This window comes from Eleginops maclovinus, chromosome 19 (genome assembly GCF_036324505.1).
Source record: "Eleginops maclovinus isolate JMC-PN-2008 ecotype Puerto Natales chromosome 19, JC_Emac_rtc_rv5, whole genome shotgun sequence".
Classification (NCBI taxonomy): Eukaryota; Metazoa; Chordata; class Actinopteri; order Perciformes; family Eleginopidae; genus Eleginops; species Eleginops maclovinus.
Genome location: NC_086367.1, coordinates 20,052,366 through 20,065,134, shown reverse-complemented (window position 1 = coordinate 20,065,134; position 12,769 = coordinate 20,052,366). Strand labels below are relative to the sequence as shown.

At 41.4% G+C, this 12,769-nt stretch overlaps 1 protein-coding gene across 1 annotated transcript in view; it reads right to left on the bottom strand.

Moving 5' to 3' along the window:
- The window catches only part of gfra4a (GDNF family receptor alpha 4a), a 113,343-nt gene that overhangs the window by 2,054 nt on the left and 98,520 nt on the right, over positions 1–12,769 (bottom strand). Inside the window, exons 5-7 of the mRNA XM_063909118.1 lie at positions 12,466–12,575; positions 10,761–10,895; positions 1,056–1,225 (exon numbers count right to left, since the gene is read on the bottom strand). Coding sequence (XP_063765188.1) covers positions 1,056–1,225; positions 10,761–10,895; positions 12,466–12,575 — 415 coding nt within the window. The remainder of the gene's footprint in view (positions 1–1,055; positions 1,226–10,760; positions 10,896–12,465; positions 12,576–12,769) is intronic.

Here is a 12,769-nt window from a genome sequence, read left to right as displayed (position 1 = left end):
GCTGGACCAACATGTCTTACCCTTACATGGTTTCTAGTGAATTTTGCTGTAGAGAAAATACTATTTGGTTTTCCCTGTCAATAACAGTGAGTGTTTTTTATACAAAAGGACAACCATCCAATAATGTGTTATCTTGTTTTTTGTGTAACTTGCCAATATTCAATTTGGTCCTTGAAAATCTTCATTAGCTGAACTTTAATTAGGGAAAAATTGACTTTTAGGAAACTCACTGATCATTATTTTCTGTCCTGACTAACAAGAGTGGACTTAATTATAATTTGTAGGCTTGTCGTATTGGCAGCAAAGACGACACATTGCATCTTGGGAGTTTTTCTCTGGTAAAATAAAAGTCTGATACTGAGAGCACTTGTATTTGATGGCCTCTCTATGATGTAGTGTGGATTGTAAATAAGATAAAAAGGAACTCACACTGACTTCAGGCCACAATAGTTTGATACTTTCTCCTCTGTTTTGTGTTGTTTAAGATCACCGGGGGTTTCCTAAACTATTTTGCCTAACCAGCTAATGGATATCAAATCTCTCTAACAGTCTTTATCTGACCAAGGAGGAGCTTCTGCACAAACATAGGTGTGCTGTCACTTTGCAAACATTAACGATGATCCAAATTTGACCAAAATGCCTTCATTGAAACTCTGGATGCAGTGAGTGATTCTGCAGGCTTTCGCTTTTCCACTTTGAGGCTGTTTGTGTGAGAGCCTTGTGCCTCTGTGATGTAAATAATTCATCTTATGTAACCTGGCTGGCAGATGTGAATCAATTTAAGAGGAAAGGACCTAATGCAAACATCCTACACATAATTTGGACACTCAAAACAGCCTCACTTCTCTTTACTCATGTTGTCATGTGACCGACTGTGTCCCGGCCGCTGTCTGAATCGAGCAGACAGTAAATCCCACCCGTCTGCTGCTCGCTGCAGACTAAAACAAACGCCCCGAGGTATCTGCAGTGGTGTGACCCACTTCTGATCGAGGCCGTCTCCATCAGTGCCACTGTGTTTGGGAAAGTTTGTACTTCACATTTCCATCTCGTCTCACCTGAGTGGGTATCTGTACTCTCAGGATGTTCTGCTCTGTTTCCATGGAGACACCCGGGGCGGTGGTTGCCATGTTGGGGCTGTGGCTGTCCGTCGCTGGACTGGGAATCCCGGGCTGGGCGGCGCCTGTTTTATCTTCGGATCCGTTCCCAAAGGCCACGATGGCGTTTTCTGAAACAGAAGAGAAGCGGACAGGCTGAGTGGAAAGGGCCGCGGGCGGGGGCCGGTGGAAGGACGCTTTTCTAGGGAAAGTCTTTGTCCATTTTCACATCAACTATCACATCCCGTTTCCTTTTTATTCAAATTCTGCATGGCTCTTTGCGATGTGATTGGTCCCTTTATAATTATGTACTGGAGGACTGTAATTATAATGTGGTCACGGCGTGAGAGAACAACTCAACCTCTCGGGGTGAGTCATCAGGCTACTGAATAAAGGAATGAATTTCATTTTACATGAAATAACTGTCAGCCCATGTCACCAAGTGGAACAGAAACAGACAAAAAGATTACAAGTATTTACCCAACATTTACATTTAACTGTGCTCTTTTTTTCTGCTCATAAGAAATACAACTGTCCCTGAAACATGAGTAGAGCAGCTTTCTGAAAAATTAAAGCTCACATTTGAATACATCTTGGCTTTCTGGGCCACCAGTGCAACAAAATGCATAACATATGTTATTCATATTCCTGGGGAATACGTTTAAATAAGTTATCCTGAGGCAAGCTTGACTACTACTGTCGACTCTTGCCATTACACAAGAGAGAAAGGAGAGTTGTTGGGAAAGTAATTCAGCTTCAGATGTATAAAATGAGCGATGGGAAACCCTGTTTAGCCAAATAGAAGAGGGCTTTAGTTGTCGGCAGCTTTAGTTTTAATTACAGAAATCTCAGAGGCATAGGCTGCTGCAAGTCAGATATAATGCAAATTCAATTAATGACAAAAGGGAGTCTCTGGACATGATATAAAAGAAAAACAGTGGCTACTTTGCTGTCTGGCTTACCTACATATCTGCAGCATGAACACAGCAGACCAATATGACCTATATCAGTTTTTAGCACTAAGGCTGCATCATATTCAGCTTCACATTCACTAATGTACGAAAGGAATTATATCCTAGTGTGCTAAACCATTGCATGTACCACATTATTCATTTCATTTATTGTTTGCTGTCGGGTTGAAAATACAAACAATATTTTCTAAAACACAGAACTAACCCTAACTTTGACGCTTGAGAGGAGAACTTGAGAAGAGCTGACCTTGTGCACAGCTCCTCTATGATTGACAGCATGATAAAACCATTGCATGCAGCAGTAGGAACAAAGTTAGCCGCACTATGGCTGCCACTGCTGGTCACGGGTGTTCAAAGTATCGTCCAGCCTGCAGGAAATGTGTCATGAAAAACAAACATGTCTAAAAGTCTAAGCATGCCATCATCGAAGGATAGCGATGTGGAATAGAAATTGATTTACCAGCAAACACTAGTGAACGATTATGTTCAACAAAAGCTCCAAAATTAAAGTAGTGTCATCTTCTGCTGCTGCTGCAACTTTCTGTGAAATCACGACCCGTCTTTCGGCTGTCAGATCAAAACATTTCCTCGAGCGGATTTAATTTAACTCTGCCGACATGTTGTAGTTAGAAACTTTTGGAGCGTGTGACGGATGCTGGTGTCAGAAGGTGGGGTTAGGCTCAAAGGGAAATGTGCATGCTCCAGTACAGCAGGGGGGATCCACCGTGTATACGTTTCACCAATTATTCATTCACCGCACAAGGTGAGAAATATGTGGCGTTGATAAAAGGAAATGCTTCACACGTTCTCAAAGGTGTCTTTCTTCTTCTTTAAACTACCATCAAGCTCATGTATATGGGTTTAGTTTGAAAGTAGTACAGCTAATGTATTCAAGAAGTGTACTTTCTACTTCCTAACACATTTTAATTCAGTCAGATTAAACATATTTAACTTCCCCTCAGTGACAGCTTTAGTTGAATTTCAGATTCAGATTTTACATAATAAGCATTACATATGATATTGTTATTGATTAAACTATCTGAGTAAAAATGACTTGAAACATGTCATCATTTAACAATCAAAATGCCATTCTGCTATTTAATGACACAAAGTATTTATCAAATCAAAAATGACTGTGTTTAACATTTTAGGGGTCACATTTTGTGCCTCTACTGCGACATTTTGACATGCTTTAATGTTCTCAGGTCTTCTGGAACGGGTCAACTTTCTGTCCCCAGAGTCAGAACTAAACAAGGAGAAGCAGCGTTCGGTTATTATGCTCCAAATATCTGGAACAAACTCCCAGAACCCTGCAGGTCCGCTGCTACTCTTATTACTTTTAGATCCGGGCTGGAAACATTTCTTTTTGCCGCCGCTTTTTGATTAAACGATTCTTATCTAACATTGCAACTTTTATTCTGCATTATAACTTTTATTACACCTGTTGCTTTTAAATGAATTGCCTTTGAATTGCCTTGTGTTGAAAGGTGCTGTATAAATAAACTTGTCTTGCCTTCAAAAAGCTCTTTATTTTTCTCATACTGCTTGTTCTGCAGCACTTCTTTTCACCCTCTGTCTGAAGCCAGAGCCCAGTCTGCTCTGATTGGTTAGCTGGCCTGCTCTGTTGTGAGTGGTCAACTGCTTGGCATAATAGGGCCCCTTTAAGGTTTAAATTGGGATCTTCATTCACACTGTGATCCCATCCAATATTAATAAATACACTGAGACAGCTGTTTGAAAAAAGGAAATTGTTTTGTTTTTCAGAATGCAAATTGTTCATTAGCTGGGTTTCCTACAGCAGCAGGTTTTTCTATTTTCAGTAAACCTAAAATACACAAACTGCACGGCAACAAGTGACACGTTATTGACAAGCTAATTCATCTGGTGGACATATTTGGAAACTTTAGAGCCAGATGCAAACAATCATGTTGCGTTTTAGGCTCTTCTGCTACCTCAAGTTGCCAAAAATGTGTCAAGCTAAGTAAAAGAGATGTTTAGTGAAAGTTTATATCCAAGACGACTCAAACCCAGTCAACACGACTCACAGCAACAAGGGTTCAATCTCCTGCTGCCACGACTTCACAGTTTCTGTACTTGCGCTAGGAGGATGTTAGCATCTGTATTTACACAAAGTACAGAGTGTGGAAACATGCACTCAGTTGAAAAAAACGTTGCAATGTTGAAACAGTTGTATTGGCAATCATGGGGGAATGTTTATCCCTCTGTCACAGGTGTAAAAAGGAACAGATGTTAGAGTTTGGATGTAATTTTAATAAATAAACAGATGCTCTCGATGCTTCAGGTGTGAATCCTCACCTGACAGAGACAGATAATTACTCCTCTGCTGTCAGCACTGAAAACAAGTGTATAATAAAAGAGTGTGAGATGCAAGCGATAAAGCCTTGATTCTCTGGATGGCAAAGTACTTTCATTTTGTTTCATCTCGACCCCAATTTCCCCCAAAAATAAAAATCACACTGGACTTGGTTTTCTTTAAAAGTGGATTCAAATGTCATCCTTTCCATTGCCCCTCTTTCAGCTGTCTGTAACCGAGTGATATAATGATCATGGTGAATACCTAAATGGGCCACTTACAGTAAGTAGGCTGTGACTGCAGGGAATATGATAGTGTGTACATTCTGTGCTATGTATAATTTACAGTCTGCTGGATTTATAAAGTTTGATACACCCCAAAGGGCACCAGTTCTTGGATTTGCGACAACCAGAATGAATTATGATCACATGAGGAATTAATATTCTATAAAGCACTCATTCTCATCCGGCTAATGGGTTACTCTGCCGCAATTACGTTTGCATGAAAGTCACTTCAATTAAAATATGCTCAAATGAAGACATGAATGAGGGATTCATCAATTAATATCCACAGCTTACACTGGGAGATGGATGTGGGTGCTTAGAAATGAAAATCACACCATTATTCCATCTTTTCCCAGCCCCAATGTCAGAAGTGACTCGCTGGTTATTAGTGATGGGATTTCAAAGCCTTGGCTGGAGTATCGGGGTGTGACACACAAACATTGATTTCTCTCAGGATCATAACAAATTGATCCCTCCATTGCCTTTGCAAACAACATTTCTGCAGCAATCAATGCGGGGCCTTGACTCGCCTACCTCCACTGGAGCAACACTGAGCATCAACTAGGAGACAGAGATGGAGGTGCTGTAGGGTGACCTGCGCTCGCTTGTTGCCAGCTCTGCAGCTAATTAGGGAATTTGCAAGTTACAGCATCGAGTCAATAGTGAGGAAAACAGATTGAGCCCAGCTTGCAGAAAGGGGCTGTGGACCGGCGTGCTAATGATGCTGTGGGCCATTAGTGCTGGTAGGACAGGTGGGAAAGTGTGCAGTTAGCGCTGCGGCGGGCAGGCTGACGGATGAGAGGAGTGAAGGGTGCATCTCCAGCTGCCCGCAACCACGCCTCGCCAGCCGCCGTCACGCTGAGATGAAGCACCAATTGATATCTTCAGTGGTAAGCTGTTGTGACAGTTCCTTTGTAAATGTTTGGACATGGCTGTTTAAGCACCACCATCTTGCATCTCTTTGACTTTATCCCTAAGGGCTTCTTTTCCCGTCCTTATAGTTACCCTGAAACACAACGGTAAAGGACATCCTGTGCACACCCCCTTCCTGTGCCACTGTCCTGACATATCCCTGGCTACCCTCACTTTCTCATGTTATACCAGCAATTTAACTTCCAGAGAAAAATGGAATAATTGCAGAAATAAATTAGCTTCACCTCCATGTGTCCTCTCATTTTTTCCTGATACACTCAGCTTTCAGAGAAGTCCGGAGCTGCTGTTGTGCATAGTGATGTGGTTATTATCCCTGTGATGAGGAGGTAAGGCAGGGTGACAGCTGTTTTTAAACCTGAGCTCACTCTACAGGAGGATCTTCTTTCAGCACTCTTCCTCCTCCCCTGTCGACAGACGGCTGTATTCTTCTCCTGCCACTATTCTCTCTGTCCACCTCATTAGTTGGGAGGCAGGAAACCAAATTACGTTAAATTACAAAGTCATCAAAGGCCATCTAAGTCCTGTCTCAGCAAGCACTCCACGGCACAGGGGGGCCCTGCACTCAAAATAAAGAATTCAGGCGCAGTCAGAGGTAATCACCAAAAGAGACCAGGAGGATTTATTTAATTGACGATGGCGCCGTTCGCTTGTGTAACAGAATCATCCCGGGGAGACTGCAAGATCTTTTGGCAGAATGAAAAACACTTCACTCTGTATATTGTGATTACACAAGGAACATGGGGGAGAGAAAAACATCAGGTATGTCTCACAGGGCGGATTCATTTTCCATATTATTGGCTCCAATCCATGCTCTCTTTGCCAAATCATTATGCACGCTTTCTCCCAAAATAGGACTGTGGCTTTGCCGGGAAAACAAGACTGAAGTCCAATTGAGACGCGAGCCCCGCTGGTCCTTGCACCGCCTCTGCCATTAGAAACTTGTTCATCCTTATTATCACGTCTGCGCTGTTTGGGCTCAGCCATTTGCTCAGACAGGAGGAGAGCAGTGTTTTTTTGCTCAGACTCGGGGAAATGAGGCCAGTCAGTCTGAGGTTTGTTTTTCTGGGCCTCTAAGGAGCTTACAGTAAACAGCACAGAGGAGCGGCAAGGCTGGCGAGTCCCGGCTGCAGGATGCACATGAGGAGTTTCATAAAAAAACTAGACATCCATCAACCGGGTAAAAAAAAACAGCTGGGAGCTTTAACTCACTACAGGATAATGTACGTTGTGTCTGGTATCTGCAGTGTGTTACTTAAAGAACAGAAGCATTGTCACTCTCTGATTGAGCAATGCTTGTCCAGTGGCAATTTCGACAGTGGCTTTATCCCGCAATGAAATATCTGAAAAACAACGATTCTAAAATTGCCAAATCTTTTGTCTGCTGCTTGAAGGTCTTTGGTTTGGTTGGTTTACTTTTTATGAAGGTGGGCAAGATTGTGTTTATACATTAAACACCGACGATTTAAAATGTCATGGTATGAATTAGGTACCAATAAAGTACTTAAAACAAAACTATAGGAAACAAGGGAGTAACAACAAGGCGAAAGGAGAATTAAATGAAAGGCGTAATGCCGGTTACTTATAGGGTACAGTAATGAAAGCTGTGGCTATATTGTGCTGTTATAATATGCTACAAGTGTTTGGGAACATTAAGATAACTGCTTTCCTTCCCAGTTCAGTTCTGTAAAGATACACAAAATCACATATTCTGTGCAACTAAGTGATCTCATTTTTAAGTAAACCTAATCCGAGGTTGCATTTTCCTCTGCACTGCAAAGACCCACCACCTCCCCACCAGGGAATGATGCTCTTGGGCTACAGATGAGTTGTTCCTGTTTTATAGAAAAGTTAATTTTGCACACCAGAATGTGTTGTTTGGCATTCTGCAGCTGCGAGTTTAAGTCACACTCATTAAAACTCATTAGAGCAAGTCAAGTGGCGATCCCTTTGTGGAGCACAATTAATACGAGGGATTTACTGTACGGAGAGTTTTGTCACTGGAGAAGAAGATAATGCTTTTAATGAGTATTATTGGATTTGTATTCTCTTTGTTATTCATGAATCTTATTATGTACAGATTCTGTTTTATTGCTGCTACTCCTCCAGATGATTCTTTGCTGTTTTTCTTCATCTTTGATAATGAGGCCTCGCTGCCTCTCACTTGATCGTTACGCTGAGAACTGGATTAACCCCAAGCCTGCATCTGTACAAATAATACCTTATCTTTACAAAGGAACGCTATCTTTTTCTTGTTCTACAATCACATAAAATATATGTTTCTTTTAATTTAAGTTCCATCTGGTACAGTTCCTTATGCTACCGTCTATTTTGCACCTGTGTTTCCTGAAAAGAGCAGATCAGTGGAAGGAAACATCCCGTCTCCTGCTTTCATTTTGCATTCTACTGTATAATAAGTCTAACATTTCTGTGCACATTTCTGACTGTATGCTCCAAATATTCTGTGTTTGTGGTGATTCCTGATTTAAAAAGCATACATTGCATTCATACCGTCACTGATAGCTCACTTACTCCTCCTTCCGAGCCACAAGTTATCAATGGCTTCAGTTTGAAATATAGGGATTACAAATTGTTCCAGATTTACACATCAGGAAAATACTTCTTATCCAAGCTGCCAGCGTGTCACACACATTTTTCACTTGCATGCCTACAGGCTACAGATACAGTGTATTCAATGCAACTGTCTGCTCCAGCCCCATGGATTCGGGAACACAATGTAGTTTTGGAGTCCAGTGTACAGAAGTATCTCACAGTGGAAACTGATCTTGGACAAGAACCTTCAGCAGCTTTTTATGGTGTTATCACTTTATATGTGAGGTATACTTTCACTCAGAAACATTATTGGACAACAAAGAGTGTAAAGAAACAATGTGGCAAGCTGTTCTTTCTCAAAGGAAAAGTATAATAGCAATCTCAAGCGATGTCTTAAGTTTCAGACTTGAAATACAAGCCGCTCTCTAAAATAAACCCGTCGCTCAATGCAGCCGTGTCCGGAGAAAGAAGGTGGAAGGATATTGTCTGATGTCTGATGGGAAGTTGGTACTTTGTTGTTTTTTGTAATAGTTTAACCAAGACTTTGTATACACTTGACAAACTCGCCAATCTGTTGTGTCGCCACATGACAGCAGCTGCCGTTTGCTTTGTGCTGTCACTGGTCTGTCAGCGATGGTATTATTCATGCCGACGGCTTTGTAAGAACCTGTCTTCTTCTGTTGTTAGAAAAATAATAACCTGGAATAAACTCCAGTGTGTGTGGCGACTCCAGCAGCTACAGCTTGTATCACTTTGTCACTGCCGTCATTCTTCTTTCACTGCTGCTATCACTCATTCAGAGGGATCATCTCCTATCATCAGCTCTGTTTGTTGTTTGTGTTGTTGGGTGTTTTTTTAAAAAAGCTTCCACAAAAGGTAAAAGATTACAGAGGATTGGTGGATAATCCTTACGTCAATGATGTCTTTATGTTATCATTTGTTCAGCCACTCATAAACAGGGACCCTAATATCATAAATAGACTTATTTTCTTTACGCAGTGATTAATGTCTCATCATAATCTAAACAAACAGATATTATACGGGGTAACCCATTACTGTGAGCCACCAGCTATTAATAACAGCGCTCTGTCACCACTGCCATCACTCAGGGGGGTGTTTGTCTGCCAGTCTTATTTATGTGACGAAATAAATTAACACAGAGTGAAGTAAACACATGGAGATGGAGTCTTTACTCTGCACTCATGTGTCACACTGCAGCACTCCCCGAGGATATTTAAAGAGTGAGGGTGGAGGCCTACAGATGAGTTGTCGGTAAGTGTCAGCAGCACTTTGTTGTCAGCTTTCTTGTTTTAACAACAAATGGATCGATTTTATATTGAGGTTAAGAGTCCAAATATTGTCTATTTAATTGGTCAAATAAAAAAGAAATATAAAAAGTCAATATCCTTCTCTTCAGTGTGTTAAATATAGAGCAGGAGCCGGTAGGGAAAGTCAGTTTAGTTTAGCAGTTTCATGATCATGCTTTTTGTCTAGCATCACAGCAGCTCTTTTTGCAAGAAAGACAAGCAACATACATTTAACATATCAACAAAGACAAAAGATTTAAGAGCCTTCGATGTCAATGTATCCTTATATCTCATTACATCTTCTTTAGGATATGGCTGGGCTTAGATATGTTGTTGCTAGCAGGCCTTATTATATTATTAGGAAAACTTATTTCTCAAAGAACTGACCTACAATCTACAGTCTTTCAGCAGAGTTTTATTTGATGAGGCAGACAAACATCTGTAGGCTGCAAATGTGGTTTAACTGTAGAGCTCTCACCACCACAGAAGTAAAAAAAACCGACAGAATAATTTGTTTGCTCGCCTCGAAACACCTCAGACGTCGGAGGAAATAAATCATTTGTTTTATTCTTCTGCAGAACGTGGCCAGATAACAGATGGTCTATCATTACACCCAAATATTAGGGTTCAAATCCCTGCTTGTTTTTTCAATTTGGAAATGACTCGCCTTCTCCTAACGTTAGTAGAAGGAGTAGCTAGTTCTGAAATGTTAAATACATAAGGTTTTTTCATCTTCTATAACTCACGGGTGGTTTTGATCTGTCTGCAAGAATAAAGTAGGAGATTGAAATGTTGAAAACTATCGATTACTGTTCGGTTAAACTGTATTTTCTCTACATATTTATGTGCTTAGATGACAGCTTAATGGTGTTTCAATGCTCTCTCTTTACTGCCAGCCCTATGTTGTAATTCTGGAAAAGAAAGATACATTTATGTTTTGTGTGGTTGCGTAAAACCATAACATTTAAGGGCACGAGTGTAAAAAAATGTAGGAAAAAACTGACTTTAATAATCCTTAAAGCTAATGTAAAGTCTTCATAAGTTTATATCATTTTACCTGACTGAACATGTTCCTGAAACATTGAAAAATAAGAGGCAAAAGAGCCAAACTATGAACCTGGTTTCAACTATTCAAAGCGAAATTGATCAGATGAAATTAAAACCATGGTGTTTTTCAGAGCAGACTTCAGTGTTAAGCTGCATCAGAAGGACCCGCGGTATCAAAGTGTCATCGAATGTTTTGCTCCCCTCTCCAGCTTCGGTCCGCTCTCACACTCTCTAAACGTCAGAGGTCAGCTGGTACTCACTCAGGCAGAAGTTGTCGTGGAAGGCGGTGAGGAAGTCGCTGCACTGCTCCCTGTGGTTCCCGCTCGCTGCGCAGGAGCACCACGGTCCCACGTTGGAGGTGGAGTTGTCAAGATAGTTAGGAGTTATTGTGCTTCCTGTAGACAGGAGGAGGAAATCACACAGATCTGTCAGGTTAGAGGCAAGCAACGTTACACAACCTCCCATAATACCAGGTTTATAACACACAGGATTCGGAGGGAATCTTTTATTAGTTTAAATGAAATGATCTGACTTTATGTTTTTCTGTTTTTCCAGCTTTCGAACCTAATAAAAAGAGCAGTGTTTTCAGAAACACTGAGAAGTTTAATGTCTTAACAAATTAAACAATTGAGCACAACTGACTGATTTAATCTGGTTAAGCTTGATTAAAACATACCGTGATTACAATAATCAAATCAAAGGTGTTTGAATGGTAATTTCTACAATCATAGTGTTGCTAAAATCAAGTTAATTGTTTAATTGGTGTGCATGCAAATGTGTCAACTGTGAGTGAAGAGGAATAAATGAAAATAGAGTGAACCGAGACAGGCAGGTTAATTACGTCTGTTGGTGTTGGGCTTATCATTGCTAGACCATAAAGAAATACTGTATACAGTCTTGAAAGGAATAATAAGGAATAGGAATGAAGGTAATCTGCTTCTGTTAAAGGTTTTCATTTGTTTTCATCACAGGCAATGTGATTTCCTTTGCGGATGTATTCATCATATACAAAGACACATAAAGATCACAGAGCTGCATGTTTATAGGGACACCAGGGATCAGGGACACTTATTTGATGCTACGTTTAAACAGTGATTACAGCAGTCGTCATTTTCAGCTTTTCCTTTAGTTTTCCATCAGTCGTCCGGCAGTTTGGAGGTCTTTGATGAGCACAGCGAGTCCAGGCCATAGCACAGAGGTCCCTCAGAAGTATTCTTTTTATTCTGTTCTGCCTTTGGAGCCTTTCAGCAGGAAGTGATTGGGAAGTCGGTCTGCAGAAAGGGTAATATAGCCTTGCAGCTTGTATTTTTTTTTTTAAAGAGGTGGGAAATAGAATTGCTGCACTTTGAGGCAGTGTGGCGAAAAAGTTTTGATTTACCTCCATTGATTTTCTGTGTCCCAGCCTTCCAAACAACAACACCTTAAGAGTGTCACTTCTACTTTAGATGGTGAGAATGGCCAATCACTGCTGCACAGCTTCCTGTCTCTCTTTATCTGTCCCCCTCTGTCACGTTGCAACCTTTTACTCCTCCTGATTTTGCAGCAGTTAGTGTGGTATTGTTGTCCTATAATGACATGTTTATACTGAGTGGTTTTTATCAAGCTTTTGTGCATTATGTGATCTTTTGTCAAGTTTTTATCTGAAGCGCAATAAGCTGTGTGCTACGCCTCTGCCTGCTCCTACTCATAGTCTCGTCAGGGATAATTCCCTCAAAACAGCGGTCAATAGTTGTAATTGCACTACTTATAATGCCAACGACTTGGCCGAGCATGCTGCAGCCACATTAATCAGCGCTCCATCGATCGCTGAACACCTCTTCTCATCACAATTGTTGATTCATTGTTTTGAGTCCTGTTCAGTACACTTGTCTGCTCTCCGCTTTCCTCCCTCTAAAACCTTTTTGTTCCTGATCCATCACAGACGGTGGGAGAGCCGGAGCTGGCACAGAAAGATTTAGTTCTTACCAATCAGGCCGGTGTACGCAAGCAGACACGCTCCGTAGTTCTCCTGCTTGCAGCCACTGGCGCTCTGCTCCGACGGTTGGCAATCATACTGGAACTGTGCCCAGCGAGACCTGTGGGAGCAATAACATGCCATCCATCATTTACCCGTGCTTGGCTGCTGCACACATTGTGTTACTGAGGGGTGGCCGGCGCAGGGGATTTTCTCTCAATGACAGGATGTGGATCTGAAACCCACCACGCTCATCCAACTACCTGTACTCCTACATCAGCTCCCTCCACCCGTCAAGATCTCCCGCTATGAAGC